The sequence below is a fragment of the Temnothorax curvispinosus genome, unplaced genomic scaffold, assembly GCF_003070985.1.
Source record: "Temnothorax curvispinosus isolate PA1 unplaced genomic scaffold, ASM307098v1 QBEX01013373.1, whole genome shotgun sequence".
Classification (NCBI taxonomy): Eukaryota; Metazoa; Arthropoda; class Insecta; order Hymenoptera; family Formicidae; genus Temnothorax; species Temnothorax curvispinosus.
This window is the reverse complement of record NW_020223153.1, coordinates 21,778-42,441: the sequence shown is the minus strand read 5'-3', so window position 1 is coordinate 42,441 and position 20,664 is coordinate 21,778. Positions and strand designations below refer to the sequence as shown.

At 38.8% G+C, this 20,664-nt stretch overlaps 1 protein-coding gene across 4 annotated transcripts in view; it reads right to left on the bottom strand.

Annotated features, from left to right (window-relative positions):
• Window positions 1–20,664, bottom strand: part of LOC112463496 — a 123,366-nt gene that overhangs the window by 95,961 nt on the left and 6,741 nt on the right. For 2 of the 4 annotated variants that reach the window (XR_003041796.1, XM_025029919.1), the window contains exon 1: window positions 864–1,978. The exons of 1 other annotated variant lie outside the window; for it this stretch is intronic. Coding sequence is in view for 1 of the 3 variants with exons in the window: in XM_025029919.1 (XP_024885687.1) it covers window positions 864–1,300 (437 nt within the window). In the remaining 2 variants the exon portion in view is untranslated. Of the gene's footprint in view, window positions 1–863; window positions 1,979–4,511; window positions 4,525–20,664 lie in introns of those variants that run through there. One more of the 4 variants, XR_003041799.1, reaches the window with a different exon arrangement.

Below are 20,664 nucleotides of genomic sequence, written 5' to 3'. Positions count from 1 at the left end.
ATTCGATAAGCGTGCTGCGCGTGCAATGTTGACTGCGCGATATGCGAAATAGACTTTGCTATTGTAGGAACACCTGGCACAGTGTCAGCTTACCGCCGTCGAAGTGACGACGAAATGTTTCTATTTCGCTGTCGTAGGTATATGGCCGAGGGTGTGCTACAAAGATACGGAGAGGGGCAATGAACTGACACATCGCGTATCCAAAAAGGCTATATAGCCACATTATGATGGCGGCAAAGTTTATTTACACGATACTGATGTATGTTTATCTGTAAATGTATTTTCATTACAAAATTGTTTAGCCTCAATAAAAATTCTTAAAAGCTGTATCATCATTAATATATCGCGTTATCAATAAAAATTACCACCATTTACCAGTGACGCGCATGTGCGTGTTTAGTTATGGATAAATCTTGATTATAAAATGGAGTAAACGTTCTATGATGTTAAATTGTAGAAGAAGTTCTATATCATCATTGTATAAATATCAAATTAAAATATAATAAAAAAATCAATATTACGCGACTAACTTTTTGTGATATGTAAATGACATTTTATTTCATATTCTATTTCATGATAATAAAAAAACGAGCTCACATTCGTTAAATAAATTTCGTAAAACTAGTATTCACTCCTTTCAGATTTAATTTATTTTTAAAATGCAAAACATTAATCCTTTAATTACATAATACGCCGGAACGATCCGACTTTGAAGTACGAGGTAATTAAAGAAATGAAAATCTCTCTCTCTCTCTCTCTGCAACGTCGAAGCCGCGGGAGATCCAAACAGGCGACACGCCCGAGTCATGAAAGCCGCAGACCTCAGAATCCCGATTCCTCAATGCCTCCGAAGCGGCACTCACCTTGTTTCCATACCAGAATCAGCAAGGATGTCACGCTGCGCGCCGTACGCAAAACGATGTTCCGTCGAAGGCGGTGGCGCAGGACGTGTCCGCGGCGCTCCTTCGAAGTGTCGTCGACGCTGACGGTGCTGTTGGTAGTGATGTTGCGGTTGTTGACGTTGATGTTGCTGCTGCTGCTGCTGCTGCTGGTGATGATGATGGACGACCGACGGATTAATCTGGATGCGGTGGATCGCGCCTGGCACCCTCCAGCAGAGCACATATGGAATCACGAAGTCAGGCTTGACATGCACCAGCGGCAGCAGGCGATACTCGATCTCGCGCGGATTAAAGGACACCGATCGCCCGTTCGTATTACCGCTCGACCCGCGCACCAGAAGACGACCCTCTCCACGGAGGACGTTGTAGTTGCGCCAGCCAAGGTCACGGGGTAACATGTCACGAGGACATCCCTGCCAACCACCGAACTACCGGCTCCTTGTGCGTCTTGCCATAATGTCAAGGATATCCCTCTCGTTTCTCGCACCGAGGATCTTTCGAGGTGTGAGCTGGTTTTACGCGACAATCTCCGATCAATCGAGAAGGCGACTGTCCGTTGCCATAAACAGAAAAAGATTCTTTTCGCTCACAACGAAATATACCGTGCAATTAGACGAAAGAGTAATGAAGGAGGCTCCTATTAGCAATTACACACGCAGCGGTTTAAATCCACTTGGCAATCGATAGAAGCTTCGTGTATTGCCACTGAGAGACGACGCACTTCGTCGCGACACATAAACATCCGCGACAACGATGCGGTACGAATTTTCCGTGGACGAGGCTCTCGATTTATTGTTTCCTCTTTTTTTTTTCAAATCGTGGATTCGATCAAGGATCCAACGTGTTCGTTCGCGAATAATGTCGGGCGTACCAGATGGGCGAGACTGGACTCGGGAGCGTCATCCTCGAGCGGCAAGCGCGTGTGCTCGCGAGGAAATTCGGGATCACTGGGAGGACCGGGAGGGCGGCGAGACAGGCGCCCGGCACTCCCTTCTCGCGCGACAGCACTCCGACCTTAGCATCGACTTCCACGACCGGAGCCGAACGGTGCGAGAGCGAACGAACCCAACGAACGAACGGACGTGGAACGAAAGGCGAGAGAGGAACGCAGCCCCCAAGGATCTCCGCGGCGCGCCACGAATTTCAAACTGGGCTGCGCGCGCAATTTACGTGCCTCAGGGCTGTCTCAAAGAAAGCTCGTCGTGAGAGGGGTGTCGGCACGCGAAAATGTCGGCGGCGGCCTTTTCCAACCAGTCTTGAAAATATTAAAGCTATACGCGTGATGAACTTGTCGCGGTCTTGAAGAATAATAAATATTTATACCTAATATGGTAATTATTAACAGTAATTATTTTTTTAAATAAATGATAAACGAAATATAATCGCCTATGCATGCCGATATTGTTACAGCTTTCTCCGAATTTGGCGACTTGAACGATTTTCTAATATTTTTATATGAACACCAAAAAGATAGAAAATATCGTCATCCAGTCAAGTTTAGATAGAAGCATTACATTCGCATCGGATTACATTCGCACAGCATGCAGGTGATATCAATAAGATATATCCCACGCCATTTACTATTTACTGCGATTACACAATCGAGTATAGATATCGAGTCAGATCCGCGGCGCGGAACAATGCTCGCGATTTATAGGAAAACGTGAATCGTGCCTGACATTAGTAAACATCGCGGTAAAAGGTATCGTTCAATGTATCATTCAAAAGGCATTCAATTTGATCTCCAAGTTTAAACGCTCTACCACCTATATAAGCGACGGGATAATTAAATGACTCTGTCTCTGCCAAGACATTAAAAGAGACGATCTGCCAAGTCGAGAGACAATAAAACCGCGTACAGATAGTAGCAGGTGTCAATTTAACAGTGTCTGAATGCCAGTTCAGAAATTATCAACATCTTTCACCAACAAAGATTAAAAATTTCGCTCTAGTCACTCTTGCGCGAGACTTCCAGCGGAAAGCTCGGTACATCTGACGTTTTTCATCAAACGCGCACGCAGGTGAGAGGCGGCCTTCTTTCGCGGATTCCCCTCTTTCTTTATCTCCTCGCTTGTTTTTATCGGTTGCAATCGTGTCATCGCTATTATGATTCCACCGACACTTAATACCGCACATTTTTTTGTTGCCTCCATGCACGTTTTTTCGCGTCAACGCTTTTCACGGGAATGCAATTGATCTGGGACGTAGATATGGCAATTTTCCGAGGCTATTACAAGACATTAAAGCGATGTTGGGAAAAAAAAAGGTAAATGAGGTCATTCTCCGATCGAAAAAAAAGATCGCACCGTTCAGATAATTTTAGTTCGCTATAAATCCGCGTTGAAAAGTACGGATTGCTAAAATTTCGATCTTTTACTTTGAGTAACTTTTGAAAGAAAATACGTAAAATTAAAGGCGGCGAGAAATATTCCCCGAAATTATTGGACGCCATTTATAAGAGATTACAAAATTCAAGTTATTTATAAATCGTATACGGAAGATCAATATTGGCTTTCCACGTACGGGAATAGTATATGCATAATATGAATTTCGCGACGATTTTCGATCGGTCGGCCGCAATTGCCGTTTAATCAGCATCGGTAGAGCGCCGCTAATGAGCACGAATCAGCCATGAAATCTCGATTATACGGTTATGCGTGTCCGCGGTGCCGTTAGCCTGATATCTTTCCGCCCGGAATGACACTGCACCTGCACCGGGCGCCGCGGTCAAAACACTTGAAAATTCCGCAGGGGGAGGATCGGGGAGGTTAAACGATCGCGAAGGTCGTTTGCACCTGTTCGCATCGACCCTCTAGCCGTGCAACTCCCGCAGGTGCATCGGAGGCGCATCAAGGACGCCTCGTGGCTTAACGAGTTATTTTTGTTCCTGTTTCGTATAATATCGCCGAGAAATAAGTACACATACTGTTTTTTCGTAAGATTTGCATGTCAGAAAAGAAGCATACTCGATAACTACGTAGATATTAGTATATTGGAGACAATTTTTTCTGAACGACATTTAGATTTTTACATTTTCTCGCGGAAATTTTTGAAATTTCATATAAAATATCTTATCCGTGCCTGACGTAATAATCTCAATGGAATATACACTACACAATAATCCTGATTAAACTGAAATGCGAGTATCAAGTTCATGCAAGTATCACAATATCACGTACGCCATTAATCAGCTTTCGATAATATTAGAGATATATACAGTATACCAGGTTTAATTAACCGCTTAATTGATTAACGTATTAATCAAGACAAAATTACATCGCTCACGGAACGTTGAGTTGTAATTCTCGTCAAGCAATATTTACTTGTTTGTTCATCGGGTAATAAATGTCCATATCAACTTAAATGTCGATGCATGCAATTGTGATATACATGTAATGTATTGTATCTGCTGTTAAACATTCCCAACAGGATTGAATGCGCCATGATCGGAATACAGCGACGTATGCAGCTATATTAATTTTTCGACCGACCGTTCCCTTCTCGCGGAGAAAGGGTAGAGCGCTGAATGAATCTTAAGGACGTCTGCTTCTTTAATTTTTTTCTCTCACGAGAAACGTAGATCAATCACAGATACACCGAGAGAGTGACTGTTAAGGTCACGCGCGTCTGTATAATTCTGCGAAAAATCAAGAGTAGTAATTTCTATTATTTGAGAATTTCGATTATTTACGAACATTTCTCCGAGCTTAAATAAAAATATAGCGATCTGAAAAAAGATTGGCCTTATAATCTGTCATGCACCGCGAGAGAAGATAATCGTAATTATTATCAATCCGAAACGAAATAACATTTCAGTCCATGTTGCACAAAGGAATTCTTCTGATTGCTCTCGCCGAAGATAGGTAGCGATGGTTAAAGATCCGCATTCATCCTTCGATTGTATACGGACAAAGAAATTAATTTTCAAGAAATATAAAACTGATCCTCTTCATCAGTAAATCAATCAATTAATCTTGTCACGAATACTTTTAGTAAAGATAAAAGGCGTTTGTTTTCGTCCAGGAAATATTACAATAAATTATCATATTTTTAAGTATACTTCACTAAAAAATTCTCTCGTATTGCTAGAGTTTATTACATAAGAGATATAAAAGCGACATATGCATCGTTACGTCACATTGAGAGTTCCGTGTTCTACACGTTACTGATCTCGGCAAACGAAGACTCGATACGTCACGATTCGCGAGTTACAGCGGCGGGACGCGCTGCGCTAACCTTCGTCGGCGATCGAAAAAACGATCGATCATATCGTTGCAAAAAATTGAGAATATCTCCCTAGTGTGGCAACGTGGATCTGATCGCTAAGGGTCGCAGGCAGCGCGTAATTATCGGTTATGGCAAGGAACTAATTGGTAAGAAGATCGCGACGGTCGATAGCGATCCCCAGTCGGAATCGTGATCGGCACACGATCGCGGGCGCCCTTTCCAATGCCAAGCGCGCGAGCCGCGGTACGCGGGGACGATTTTCAATTATTGTTATTGCCACGAGAAAATGCACGCGGTCGTGGCAGCCGTTTATTACTGACGGCCGACGTTCCCCGTGTGTTCCAATACAACGTAAATAAATTTCTACCGTTTGCAACCGGTAATGCGCGGCGTCCGTCCGGTGATGAGGCAATAATTATATGCGCGGCGATATTCGCCGACTGATAATTCATCGCGGGTTAATTTGACATGGCACTTCTTCGGGTTAGGCACTTGCAAGTGCACATGCACGATCCGCGCATCGAATCCTTGATACGGCGGCATCAATCGACGTCTCGATGTCGGAGTGAATCAATTTTTCAGCTGCCGTTAGCGCAGTGGAATAGAGTTATTGCGAGTAATTTGTCAACAAGAACGATGTTAACTCCGTAGCTTTCTCTTTTGGAGAATCATGTTAGCAAAATTGACACTGATTTGTTTTGCACTGATTACATCGACGTAAGATGCACGCGAGACAGATGTATAGAAAAAGTTAATCATGGATAAGTAAACACAAAATATTTAAATAAAATATTAAATTATCCGTAAAAGGAAGCTTATGTAATATTTTCTCGTTTTTGTATCGACCTTCTCTACAAAACCGTATCTAGAACTATGAACAAACATTCAAATTACTGTAGCCATCGTTATAACGAAGGAAGTTCATAAAATAATAGTATTCATAAGACTTCCTAAAAAATTTTATCAATAACTCGCACACAATGCCGTCCCGACCCTTGCATATACGAAAAATATTTCCAATTACATTCGGCTAATTTATTTCACCGTTGCAGTTCGTACATTGTACGAAGTACGGCGCTGATAAAATCAGTCAGGTTTTTCACCGCAAATCATATACATGTATAGTAAAAGTCAGAAATAATAATAGAAAAAGAAATGACGATAAATGCAAGATAACTTTAATACGCCTTCATTAACTTCCATTATTTCTGTTTCAGACAGGCCTGTATAACAAAATTAATGTTAATTATCGTACAAATAGAACGCGTATGTAATTACGGTTTAAGCTAAATTTCGATGAGGTAGATAACGCGAGTACACGGCATGTGTGATAGAAGCATGCATACGGTTTGTAAATGGTCCCCGTTAGAAACGCGCGGCCGATTCTATGGTAACGCCGGGAATACGATAAATGCTCTATAACGCACAGGCCCAACCCCTTTGACATTTACCAGCTCGCGCAAAATTCAAGGCTTCCATTATGTAACGCGCGCACGTCAATGAACCTTATACCTCAGAGTGTATCTCAACGCCGTTTCTCGCGTTTCCCGGTTTTCCGCGACGTTAACCGATTCTTAACACGCTCGCGGAAATTCTAGAAATACTTTCTCTCGAATGTGTTTCGCGAAGTTCGCTACCGTAATTACGCTAAACTGCAGCCAGCGGTCCGCATCAATGTAAAGCAGATGAATCCAACTCTTTTGAAGGAGAGCTTCTGTGAGAGCTTGCGAATAAACCGTGGACTGTATTCAACGATGTAGTAACATCGTTGCGGAATATAATTATTATGCCTCGTCGCATTTGTTCGTGCAAATTTGTGTTTCTTACGAAACACGGTGTTACGTGTGTCATATTATGATCTGTTTGTACATATATAAGACAACGTATTGTATTTGATATATTATTGTCATAATTTTATTGAGAACGAGAGATGTGCCGATCTCTTTTATAACGTTACATATATATCGTTAACTCTTTTTTTTTCATATTATAATATATTTATGAAGTTTGCGATACGCGAGCAAACGTTTTCATTATCGTAGCAAACGTATCGTTGATGAAAACAAAATAATTGTATTAAAAAATAAATAAAACTCACCGTTTGTTTTTCGCGTGTAAAAAATAACCTCGCGATTCACAGTGGGAGCGCGAATAGCAGGGGACGAGAGACGTAAAAATCTGCATGCCGAACGCTATACTGTCGAAACGTGATGTCCTTACGAAACAATCGTTGTCCTTGCCTGACGTCGCGAGCAACACGTAAAGCAAAATTCGTTGATAAACACGCGCGCGACTTGTATCTGTGGAATACAGAAGCGCGACACACGGAAAGTATATATATACGGGTGCCTCGACGACGATTGATTATTACGTTTAAACTCAGCCGTTTCCGTAAATACATTTTACAATATCGAAACGTTTTGTCGATACACCTGGCATAGATCAAATTAAATCGTCCTTCGTCTGCGTCATCGCACGTGTCCCGTTATTGGTGTTCGCGGTTTGGTTTCGCCAGGCTGGTTATTATCAATCTCGGTTAACATGGTGGAAGTTCTGGACGAGCATCGATATGACGCTTGTGCAAACTATAATAATTACCGTTGAAGCTCGCTCGTGTTTATGTATCTATAATTATAGAAAATGTATTTATATGACATGCTGTCGGGTCGGTCAAACTCTGGTCGTAGTGTCGTCAAGCTAAATGCGACAATCCGTATCTGTATATATCTCTTATTTAGGTTGAACCAACTATATATTTATTTTTTATATTTAAACCGTTGCAACCGTTGCGGAATTTTTATACGCGTACACGCGTATCACAACGTGATTATTGTGCGCGAATATCCGTGGACGATTCGAAACAATTCGCGAATATCAATAGCGCGCAGAGACCCGGCGTATGATGGAAGCGCTCGTTAAAACTTCCGAAAAAAATTAAGCCCGAGTGGCGAGCGCGAAATTTTTCGTCGAGGGGCACCGCCGACGGCCCTGCGGGCGTCGAGCCCTCCTCCCGCGCCCTTCTCCACTCGTCAAGGGCGACTCGTGTCGTCGAAAGAACCCTCGCGCGACCATTGGCTCACGCGATCGCATGCGCGCCGCTGAAAAGCATCCCTATCGATCCGTCGCGCGACGCTCTCCTCCACCCTTTCCTACCCCGTCTCACTCGCTCGCACGCCGTTCGTTCGCCCTCGCTCCCTTTCGACGGGGGCGCGCAATTGCGCACGCAAGATCCCCGACGATTACGACGTGGACCACACAGCGTCGCCGTTGCCGACGGCCTTCGTTGTCGTCCGTTCGACCGACCGACCGACCGCGCTCCGTTTCCCGTGCTTAAACCCTTAACCCATTAAAACACACCGCTTTAATTGTCACGGGCCTTTTGCGTTTAGCGCTACCTGCATGGTGCAATTATTGCGACACGCTTAGTGCTAGGGTTCCGAAAATCGTTCAGGACATCACGCTTGCGGACGGAGTGCGAAACTTGAAGGCGTTCAACAGCAATGTCATATTCCAGCATATATCGCATTCATTTCATTTTTTTTCATGGACAGCAAATTTCTTGATAACTTAATTTTAGGATCTTTGCGTTTCAATATTTTTTTAACAAAAACCGGAAAACTAACTTTTCTATATCAGCGGTCTGCTTTGTCTCAAATGGAAATTATGCCGGTACATGGGCGGAACTTGTTTAGCGTGGCAGGTCATTCGTTTTGTATCGGATCCCTTTTCATCGTAGAAAACTAGAAAATAGGGAGGCAGCCTGCTACCACTTGCGTTTAGACCTAGGAAATATGAGAAGGGCCGACGCGCTCGATACCGAGGACATAATCCGGTTATGTCGTGCGTTACAAACACGTAATGCGATGTATTAAATGCTTAAGCGTGTATTAAGTACTCCTGAAACCATGCAATACGCATTTCCATCGTCATACATGTTATATAGTTTGCATATAAAACTGTTATAATAATTTACGATCGATTTTTCGAATATTTTACTTGCGCGCGCAATTATTTGAAATTTGTCATTCATAATTATAGCTAAGAAAGCTAGCCCTTTTTATTGTAACATTTTATTATATAGATACTATTTGTGCCGCTTGACAATTGATAATTTTGAGAAAACGTATGTTAAAGGACTAAAAATAAAACTGTTCTAATAAAGGTAACGAGGGTTTGTCTTTTAATATCAAAAATAATTATAACAAAATCAAAATAAAAGATTTAATGTGCTTATAAGAGAGAATAAACTAAATTTCTTATAATATTAGATTAAATTAGTAAAATTGGTAAAATGGATCCCAGATGAAATAATAACAATTAAATAAAATATTACTAAATAAAGAATTGGGGGTTAACTTCCAGGATATATATATTCCAGACATTAACTTTATTAAATTCGTTATGCTTTAATATCGTAATGATTTTGCAACGATTTTCTTACGTAATAAAAAAATTATTCGATGTCTCACATTTGTATATAAAGATTATAAATTCGAAATTTAGAGTTGAGTCAATACCTAAGTTTCCTAAGACTTCCGGTAGAGAAATTGATCCATGCAGCTGCTGTAAGTACAGCGTAAGTGCACCTTTGACATGTAGATATTAGTTGTACGAAGTGAGTGACGGGTATGGATTAGATAATCGAACCGGTAGTTTCGAAGGTAATTGGTAGATGAAAAGATGAATGAACGGGCGACGCGTGTAAATTGCAGTAATTTGCTGTAATGCATCAAAACATATTGCAGAAAAAGCAGCGTAATGTTTTATTGTACAACAATGTAAATTATTTTTAAGAGTTTTGTATTAATAAAAATATCAATGTGAAAAACGTAGAACAGTAGTGCATGTAAAGCTTTCAACTTTTTAGATGTTACTTATTTTTCTCAACTTTTTACAAAATTTTTACAAAAATTTATCAATGTGTGTTTTAATCAATAAATAAATAAATAAATAAATACAAATAAATAAATTTAAATAAATAAAATTATTTAATCTTTTTTAAACGTAAAATTAGTCAAAATTAATATAACCGCTATCATAACATTTTACTCTCGCAGAAAATTATTAGTTGAAAGATGCAGAATATTATATCAAAGAAATTAATTTTTCTAAATAAATTATTCACACACATATAGAATGCACGGAAAAAATTAACTTTTCACAGGCAAATTGAAGTTAAATTTTAAATTTCTGTTAATTTTGAATCAGTTTCACTCGATGAAAGATTAATAAAGAGATGCAAAAAATCGCATATCGAGTACATCGTAAATTTTGTTTGGTTTGCAGCTTCGCTTTTACAGATAATATAATTAAAATAATTAACATAATTAATTAATATTAATAATTAATATTATAAAACATTATTCTCTATATATATATATCTTTAATATTATATTTTAAAAAATATTGTTCAAAATTTTTGTCTTTTGCCAAGTCGAATGAAATAAATCGATATTTATTCACGCGCGATTTTATTGATAAATATTACTATATATAATCCGACACTGTAATACCTAATATCGGAAAACTTAGAAAAAAGACTACTAAAAGTCATAATCCACATACTGTTCTTCTTTAAATCTGTAATTTGACTGTAAAAAGAACGAAATTGTAAAGTTTCGCGTCAGAAGATAAAAGAAAGAATCAAAGGACTCGTTTCATTTTAAAGGTGGAAGCGTTTTTCGATATAAAGAGGAAAAAAGAAAGACGAAAAATAAAGGTGGACCAACAAAGATGACAAATTGAATATTTAAGAGCCGCTCCTTCCGTGCGGAAAATCGAACGCTACTTCTCCATTAAGAGGCGAGGTATACATAAAAAAAAAAAGAAAAGAAAAGAACGATTCCTTTTGCAGAAGTTCTATCCTCTTCTTTATTTGGCCAAAGGTTAAATCTATACCATTGTTCATTGATTGCTGATATAATGGAAAATGCATATATCAACGTGCTAAATCTTCGTTTGCTTGTTTCATAAAGTATTAACCATTGAAACTGATGTCAAGCGGAAGATAATAAACAAGTAAATAATGACTCATCGATTTGTCGATTGCCTTATTGAGACAGAATTGATAAATACATCGGGCAATAAATGGAAATTTCTTACACATAATAAAAGGACAAGATAAACTGTATCATGTTACATATTTTTGTTCCTATATAATATTTCTTCTAACAGGATGAAAATTTAATGAAAGATTAGTTTTTAAAAGAAATTTTTGGTGCTTTATTTTTATCTATATAAGCATTCAATTTTATTTTACTGTATTAATTAGTTTCTCTTGACGGAATTCCGTTCGATAAAAATTTAACGTTTAAGACGCTTCTTGCGAGGTAGGCAAAATATTTAAGCGGCTTCCAACGTAAAGTAGCAAAAAATTTAGAACGTCATGTTTAAAAATAACGAAAAAGAGCTATCAGGAATTGAAATTTTCCTGAGGATGAGACATGCTCAATTATTTACGCTCGCTTTGGTCTGAGTCTAAGCATCGTGACAAGATTAAAACAGGACGATTAATCGCCCGAATATATTACGCGATAAATCAGACGGTAAGGGGAAAGTACCAAGTCGGCGAAGATTAACTTAATTTTATCGATGGAAGAGGGATGGCACATTGTCTCGCAATACTTCGATAGATGGTTTCAACTTTCATCCTTGTTGAATACTTTTTATATCCCGAACTTACAAATTACTGTCAAATATCGGTTTAATTTTTTCACGACTAGATTATTTTAAAATAAAATATTTGAATATTTTTTTATTTATATTTAATTTCTCGCTTAATCTACTTGAAAATTTGATTTAATTTTCCTATAACTTTTTAATCGATTGCTATAGGAATACATTCAAGTATATGTGTTTCAAAAAATAAATTGTCAAGAAAAAAGTTATACATAAAAATTATATAAAAATTTAATTCATTAAATTGAGTAGGTATATTTTATGACACATAGTCATTGTCTATAATAAAAGATTTAATTGTAAAAGGAAAAGAATATGCAGTTTTCTACAAATATTTCTTCCAACTATTTTTAAAATATTAGAAATATATAAAATAACGATTTATCACCGTCCGCGCCCGTTTCTATAACGTTTCTAGGTCATTTTTTTGGTCGCGTTGAATGATCCAAGCTTACGACTGATGAAATGTCTGAACGTGACAAGAAAATAAATGTATCATCCAAAATTGATTTATAGAAAATGTAAATTGTAGCAAATATTACCGGTTTCTTAATAAAATAGAAAAATTTTAATATACAATTACCGTCTAGCAGGCATCATATTATCTTAATTATTAATCTTTTAACACAATCACATCAATATATAATTAAAAATCATATATATTACAAATCAGTATCAAAATCACTAATTAATGCTAGAATATTACTCTTTTTGCTTATTTCACTTTGCGATTGCACAAATCCGACTGATGTATGAATAAGATTAAAAGATTTTATAAGTCAAAGTGTATGGGTTTCTCGACGATACTTTCAAGAGTGCCAAGAATTTTGCACAGTTAGCGAGCATGACAGTGCGTTATCGAAGCAAGGGGATTTCTTCGTCGAAAATAAGCCACAGGGATGAAGAGTAGACGAGGGTGTACACAAAGTACTACCAAGGGTGAATGGCTCCATGTAAAACAGCTCCGCCCTCTCCATCCCTCTCGCGGGGTGCTCTCTTTCTCTCTCATTGATCCAATCCCCGCATCGGAGCATTGTTTCCATATTCTCCTGTTTTTTTTCTTGCCTTGCCTTCCGAATAGGGAAGCCGAAAGCATCGCCATTTTTCAAAGTGTCGGACATCCAGAGAGCATATATATATTATATATATATATTACAATGGATATATAAGCTGTATCGTGATTCTTCGCAAAATTTCGAACTATAACAGTATTGCGCGGGTACGTTTTAGGATAGAAGCTATTTTATTCGAAACATACGCAATAGCAATATTGCTGCTGCGCTATGTCTGATGGAATCGCGACATCGAGATTGCCATTGATGATCTTCAACCGCAATGAAAATTCACGCAATTTAGATAGATTGTTACCGCAGATAGATTGCCGTTATATGCAACAATATTTGGGATGGAGTAGATTGTATATTTTTGCTCTATATGTACATAGCTTTCAGTTTCTAAATCGTATTTCAACGCTAGATTCGCTAGATATACGTATACATCTCGTTTGATTTGACTTCGAGAGAAAATTAACCGTTTCCAAACATGTAATGTGTTTGAAACGTGGATTATATTTCAAATATTATGAATTATTAAATTGTTATGTGCGTTCCGTAAATGTAAATCGCATCCGGGTTTCACGGATTTCGTTAAAGCTATTTACTTTTAAGACTCTGATGCATGTCCTTTTTGCGACTCACGCTGTTATTGCGCTCCAAATACCGCGATTACTTTTTAATGCGCTCGCGCAACGCGACAGAGGCCATCTCTTTCTCTCACCGCAAATCTGAAGTTCATGTCCGCGAAGTTGTTTCCTCGAGCATCGCCGGCGACCGCGACGATTACTTTCATTTAATGAAAGTCACCACTCGCATGGACTCTCTCGTACGGTAACAATTGCGAGACACCTTTCCATTTCGGCTGGATAAACAATCGAAATTCCGCGAGAACGCTGGATGTGCGCGCATCGCTTCCCTCTCGTTATTTTTTCTCGCCCGTGGGTAACCGATACGAGACCTATCAATGCGTCCGGGGATGCATGGCAAAACCGAGCGATCGCGTTCATTAATACAAATGGCGGATCGCCGTGAGCGAGACGGGGTGTCCTGCAGTGAGGATGCGTATCACGGCAAGAGGGGTGGTTTGCAGCAGCAATGGTAGCAGTAGCGTGGTTGCGTTTTTCAGCCATCGATCGTACGGACGCTTTACGTGTGTGTGCGTGTGCGTGTGTGTGTGTGTGTGTGTGTGTCTGGGTGTGTGTGGAAAGAAACGCGTGCGCGCAAAACAGTTCGGGGGAAAAAAATGCTCCAGAAGAGCGCGGCAGTCGGGACGAGGGTCGAACGGCATTCGTAAGTTCAACCCTTCGGTTTGTGGGTTTTTCGCGATTGGGGGACGCCCTGTCGAATTTGTCGACGGATTAACAACAGGATTTGCGGATGGCACGTTCGCCAGGAGTTATATCGTATCGCGTACACCATCCGTCCACTGTCCTCTCCCTGATAACTTTATGCAAAATTCTGCAGGTTTATATTAGTTTCAACGTTAACTTCCTACGCCGTGATGTTCGCAATTTGAATATATAATAATGTTGCAACGATATATAGAGAAATACAAAACCGAAACGATTCGATCAATATGTTGCTTTAAAATCTTGTTATCTTGCAGATAATTTAATTGCTTAATGAAAATCGATCTGCGTTAAAAATATATTTTATTTTATTTCACCTAAAGTTTCCATTTTTGCTTTTTCATTATTTTGAAATATACGAAATATATTATATTTCGTTTATTTAAAAAAAAATATATATAGATAGATAGGTGTGTGTATATAGCGTATTTAGCTTTTTCCGTATTTCTGACATCTTATTTCCATAAATAACAGAATGCAAAAACGTGCCGATTAATGGAAATTGGATTTTGAGAGAGAAGGGGAGGGAGCAAAGGGAGATGGAGAAAGAGACAGAGAGAAAGAGTTAATTGTTTAAATACCATATATGATAAAATTAGAAATAAAATAAATGCCGAAAGTCAATAAAAATTCAGGCGATGTCGTCTGTGCGTCCATTACACCTTGTTGTGTCATGTCTGTTTCTTGTTTCGGTCGCTATTAGATTGTCGCCGCCATATTTGGCGAGACGATGGACGGTATACGTCAATGTCGCTGCCGATAATAGATAATGTCGATAGTAACGAAAGCCGACGACGCGCGATAATGTTACGTCTTCTGTAATGCCAGAGGTGACTGACTGTCGATCCTCGTTGCCGCGAGACATCCGTGACGCAAGGTGTTCGGCAATCTGTTGAAATCGACAATTGTCGATTCGCCGACAAATAATTAAGAATTTCGTTGAAAGTTCTGCGTCAGAGATTGAAAGCCAGATAGGGACATGATATTCTTTTTTCCTCGAGTTCAGATTAAAAAAATATTAATTAGATACAATCATGAAAGTAATTCCGATACTTATTCACGACAATAAAAATTATTAAGTACATCTGATCTATAATATATATCGAAAAATATTAATCTAAATTATACCGAAGTTTTTTCTGCTAAGAACTTGCAGATCCGACAGGATCAATAAGTTTATTCGATACGCTAGACATGGGAGTTAAGAAGGCGCAAGATATGAAAATAAAAGAAAAAATTAATATTCCTTCTCCTTTTCTTTGTTCATCACTACTGTTCATCACTGAAGATGTTCGCTAAAAAGCTGTCTCTTATTCCTTCCGCATTATACTGAACGCTCTCGCCAGAGTTTTTCCCTCCCTCAAGTTTTAATTGACATCTTTCCGGAGATCGTAACTTTTCATAACGGAAACTGCGTCCAATGGCACGCCGGGTAATCCAATGATGATGAAGAAAGAGTATGGACCCCCGGCATGTGAATTTCCGGGCTTGTGGAAGTTTCTACATATAAGAACACGGTGATTACGATTTCTACGATGTCCTAAATTTCTTACGTCGAAAAATTCGTGATGCGTAACGCAGATTTATTTAATAATTAGGATAATAAAATAACAACTACTGACATAGACGTTCCGCTACATCATAAATTGAATGAGATTTCTTCATGTTTCCAATAAACAAGTGTATACGGGACTTAGGGTAACACTTGGAAGATGATTTTTCACACGTATATCTTTCAACTCAAAACAATTCTTATTAGTTTAACTTATACTAGTACAGAGCTCAAAATGAAGATTCTTTTGTTTATTACGTCTCTCTCGCAGATGTGACTTCTTATTGCTCGAGGAATAAGTAAAATATTGTAGAACATTGAAACATTATTACAATTCTGTACAAAGAAAAGAAAGAAATATGTTTATAATGATATTCGCAATATTGTTATATACTTGTAACTATAGCTCATTAAGTTCTTTCTGGTCCAGCTATTACTGCCTATTATATACGTATACGGAACGTAGGAAATACTTTATGAACTGGGAGGTTAGGTTCGCGATTTTCTCAAGAGAAAAAAATTCAGATTGGAGTCCGATTCCGTCTGCAAAACGCGATTCCTTCTAAGTTTCTCGTTCCGCGTTTTCCCCCGCTGCGCGTCGCTTTAATTGACATCTTCTACGGGAATACAACTTCCCGTTGTGATAGCTGGGTCCAGCGGCGCGGCGGCGCCTGTGGATAAGCTAATCCAGCGTAATGAGGTAAGAATAAGACCAGAATGTGGAAGACGAGAAGGAGAAGGAAGAAAGGGGGGAAAGAAGGCAGCAGAAGAGCGAGAAGACGTCTCCTATCTTTCGGAGACTGGGGGATGGTATAGAATAAGATAGGAAACGACGGAGATCGGAGAAAACTTTCCGCGAGATTTCTTATCAAAATGCAAATCCGGCGAGCGGACTCACTGATCTTCTTCCGCCCCCGATTCGACTTCCCTTCTCTCCGTCTCTGCCGTTCCAGCCGCGCTCTCGCTGCTCGCTTCGATAGATCTGTCGTTCCTGCAGCTTTGCTGTGACACCGGTTTAGATCGCTCTCGGGCGCTCTTCATGCTGTTCATTCTGCTTTCTCTTTCCATTTCAAGTTGTCTTCATCTGATTTTCACGTCACTGCATCCTATCCGCGCGTGGACCTTAGTAGCGCGATTGTCGATATCTACTTTGCTGAGAGCATACTCGAAAACGGCGAATTTCTATCCCCGAAGAATGTACTATTTTTGCACAATTAACTACGTTGTCGTTAAATATAAATCAAGAATAGAAACAACAGAATTAAAAATCTCTCATCTGTTAATTCTCGCCATAAATATTTCGAGAAATAGAAAAAAGAAAATAAAAATAAAAAAATTGAAAATATTCTAACAAAGATCTCGCGTCTAAAGTGAGATTACAAATGTCGCATCGCGAATGCAGAAGATTAATCGATAAATGAGATACTATTTTCATGTAACTAAGTAATTAAGAATACTTATTAAGTTGGGGGTATTTATATCTTGCAAACTCAACAAATCATAAATAAAGATTTAGAGCGAATATTAGACGCAAATAAAGCTTTTGTGCGATGAGAACCAATAGCCAAATATCGACGGGCAATAACGGCCGTTTAAAATTTTACAATGTAGAATTTACAATTTAGATGGAGATCCATTGTCTGGCGCAACCCTTCTCTTGTCTCGGTTATGAAAAAGCAGGGGAACCCTCGGCCACGCCACCCCCATCAAAAGCACCCTCATGCTTTCTTCCTCTCTTCCACCCTCTCTGTATTGCTGTTGGTCATCCTCGAGCCAACATCACCCTACATCAGCTGGGATACTTTCATTTCGCGCATTCAGCAGTTCCGTGCGACTCAGTTCAATCGGGAGAGCCCAAAGCCTATTTTATATCAGTATTTATGATTGATAACGATATTTTTACTAGAAAGTTTCAAAAAAAGAAGTTTCGTTTACAAAGATGAAGGAAATATATCGCTATTGAATAGAGAACATATGGTGATATATCCTATCTATTATTAAATAATAGATAAATTTTGTTTTATATAAATACATTTTTAATTATCAAAAACATTACTATTCAGAATTAAAATTTATTTTATAAATTTCGCACGCGTTACCGAATTCTATTTTATATCTAATATCTATTTTTATTATGAGGTAAACTTTTAACACAAAATTTTCTCACAATAACATGATAAAACATAACATAAAATCCCAAGTGACGTACACTGACATTTTATATGTATAATATAACGTATACAAGATTATAAAATATGTGTACAATTAATTTCACTAATAGGGAAGATTAGTATTTTGTTTTTCGATCTAAACTTTGTGATAAAGGGTCGCAAAATGAAATAAACTTTTCCGCGTCAGTCTTTTCGCGCACGACATTACACGGGGGGCGTTTACAATTAATAATGTACGCGGAATATGCACGTTCGGAACGGACGGACTCGCACCGTGTCGCTCGTATACGCAGACGGTTGAATAAATTTGTACCTGTCTCTATATCGGCAGACAAGATGATTCATCGTTAGGCAGCCGGTTGATGAATGAAAATGCGGGCGAAACCCGCGAGCGAAATACGCGCCATACGTCCAATCGGGTGAACGATCCGCGAACTTTAGCTCATATCAAAGTAATAAACGTTTTGTTTTTTTGTTATACGTTTGTTTACCGTGCTAATGCATGCTCGGTCTATCAACGTAAACTCGCGACATCATGTATTGTTTTGATACGTCACGCGCACGCATCGTAATGTGAAAACACTGTGCGTTTTCGAAACAAATGGCGAGTTTGATTTTACTCGTCATAGTACTGTATGACGCTATTTGTTAACGATTTATGATATGCCGTCATTCTCCGCAGAGATACAACAATTCCAGATATTAATTGATAAATACACCGAATAATTTACAAGAATTACAGCGTAGTTCGTGAAATACATTTACGAAACATATCGTCATTACTGGACGTTTTGTTTAACAACATTACGGCATTATAAAAGATATTAATAAAGAGCCGCGAATTAATTAGGAATCACAAATACATCGGCCGTGTATTAACTGGCATTTTAATCAGCTAATTGGAGCGGCGGAATATACTATCGATAAGCTGTGTACGAATGTAAACGAAGTGGCAGCCGGTTAAGTTTCATACTACGATACATGAAAAATTCAATCACAAAACGCATTTGCTAATGATGCTCCCTGCGTTCTTGCTATAGCGATTCATCGTTTTTCAATTAGCTGATTGGACCTGAGCGGCGATTCGTAAAAAAACGGAGCGGTAAACGTGAAAGAAAAAAGCAAACCTAAAAATTCGATCGCCTTTGTTGCAACCAACCCATATAGCTAATCAAAAACGGCTTACCTCGGAAACAATATGCTATAATTTAATCAAAAGATATAAGAAAAAATACATCTTATAATTTGCAAAATTCATACGCGATGGAGTCGATATTTGAACTTAAAGCTGTAATTTTTCATCGAACACTGTATGCACAACTTTTTTAGTCTTATAGTTCTGACATTTTTCGTCTAATGTTTCTTTTAAGGAGATCAAATTCAACTTGTGACGATATTCACGCCAGCATATATGCATCATCCTGATCATCGGACCTAGTAATTTTCGGCAATTTTCGGAAAAGTATAATCGCGTGTACATGGGTTCTTAAGGGTTCGCGTGACGTCGACGGTTTCGACTGGACCTGACAATCATGGCCGTTACAAGGTAGATAGGTCGCAGATAGCTGTCGGTCACTCGCAAAGCCGCTTGTGAAATGCACTCGTAAAACATGCGCTCATGAAACATGCAGATCATCGTCAGTGCTCGGAGAAAGTTGTCTCCGGACATTTCCATATCGTCGGTTGTTACCGAGCTTTTGGCGTAACGTAAAAGCAGCCCTTATATTACGGATTGTCCACGACTTATCAGTTTGAACTTTGAGTTGTACACGCTAAAGGCGGAAAAAGATGTTTCAATATCCTCACGTCTATAGTCTCTAAACAATTCACTAAGGGGCGAACAGAACTCCAGGGGATATAAGCAGCAGAATTTTATATTGCTTTTTCCAGTGAGCATCACTTTAATGGAATCTGAATTCAAGATTTGCAAAAATTGAGGAACGTGAATGCATTCCCTCTCCCCGCGATGTCGCCGCGGAGTCTCGCGAGTTTGATAAATGGTTCACGAGATAAGTCTTATTTAGCTAGTAGTAATTCGAAGTAAAAACGAAAGTTGGCGTTACTCCAAAATAATCCGCTATTTGTATGAGTTATAGTGGAGATATTTACATAGTATGAGTTATAGTGGAGAATTATACATCATGCATTTATATACTAGCACTACAACCATCTACTATATCTTAATTGATTGTTATGTAAAAAGGTTCTCACATTGGTGCGATTGGCTCACTCATAGTTTTTCAACGTAATCCTATCGTGAAATAGCCTTATTCGTGGCAACATATTTAAAAGGATTTTAACACGGGAACGCGTAAACAACAAAATAATCAAATACGACTCGCAATCAGTCAGTCGTGAAATCTTACGCAAACCCACTACATGTCAACCTACTAAACCGTATGTTTCCACGGCCCCAAACATCTCTTATTCCACGGTCAGATCTGTGTTTCTTTCAACCGTGACACCTCGGCCTAGCTTGTATCCCGGATAAATTCAGATCGGCGAAGGTAGTATCAACCGGCCGATCACCCTGCCGTTGGATACGTGGATGGCAATTTCAAAAAATAAATCGATAGCGAGGAAAAACGAATCTATTTACAATTTTGTCATCACGTGAAATAATCTGATACAACGCACGAGTACTATTGAGAAATTCCCATAAAAAATATATAGTTAGCAAGGAGAAACTTTTTTGCGAAATATCTCATATAGATTCAATTTCTAATTTGC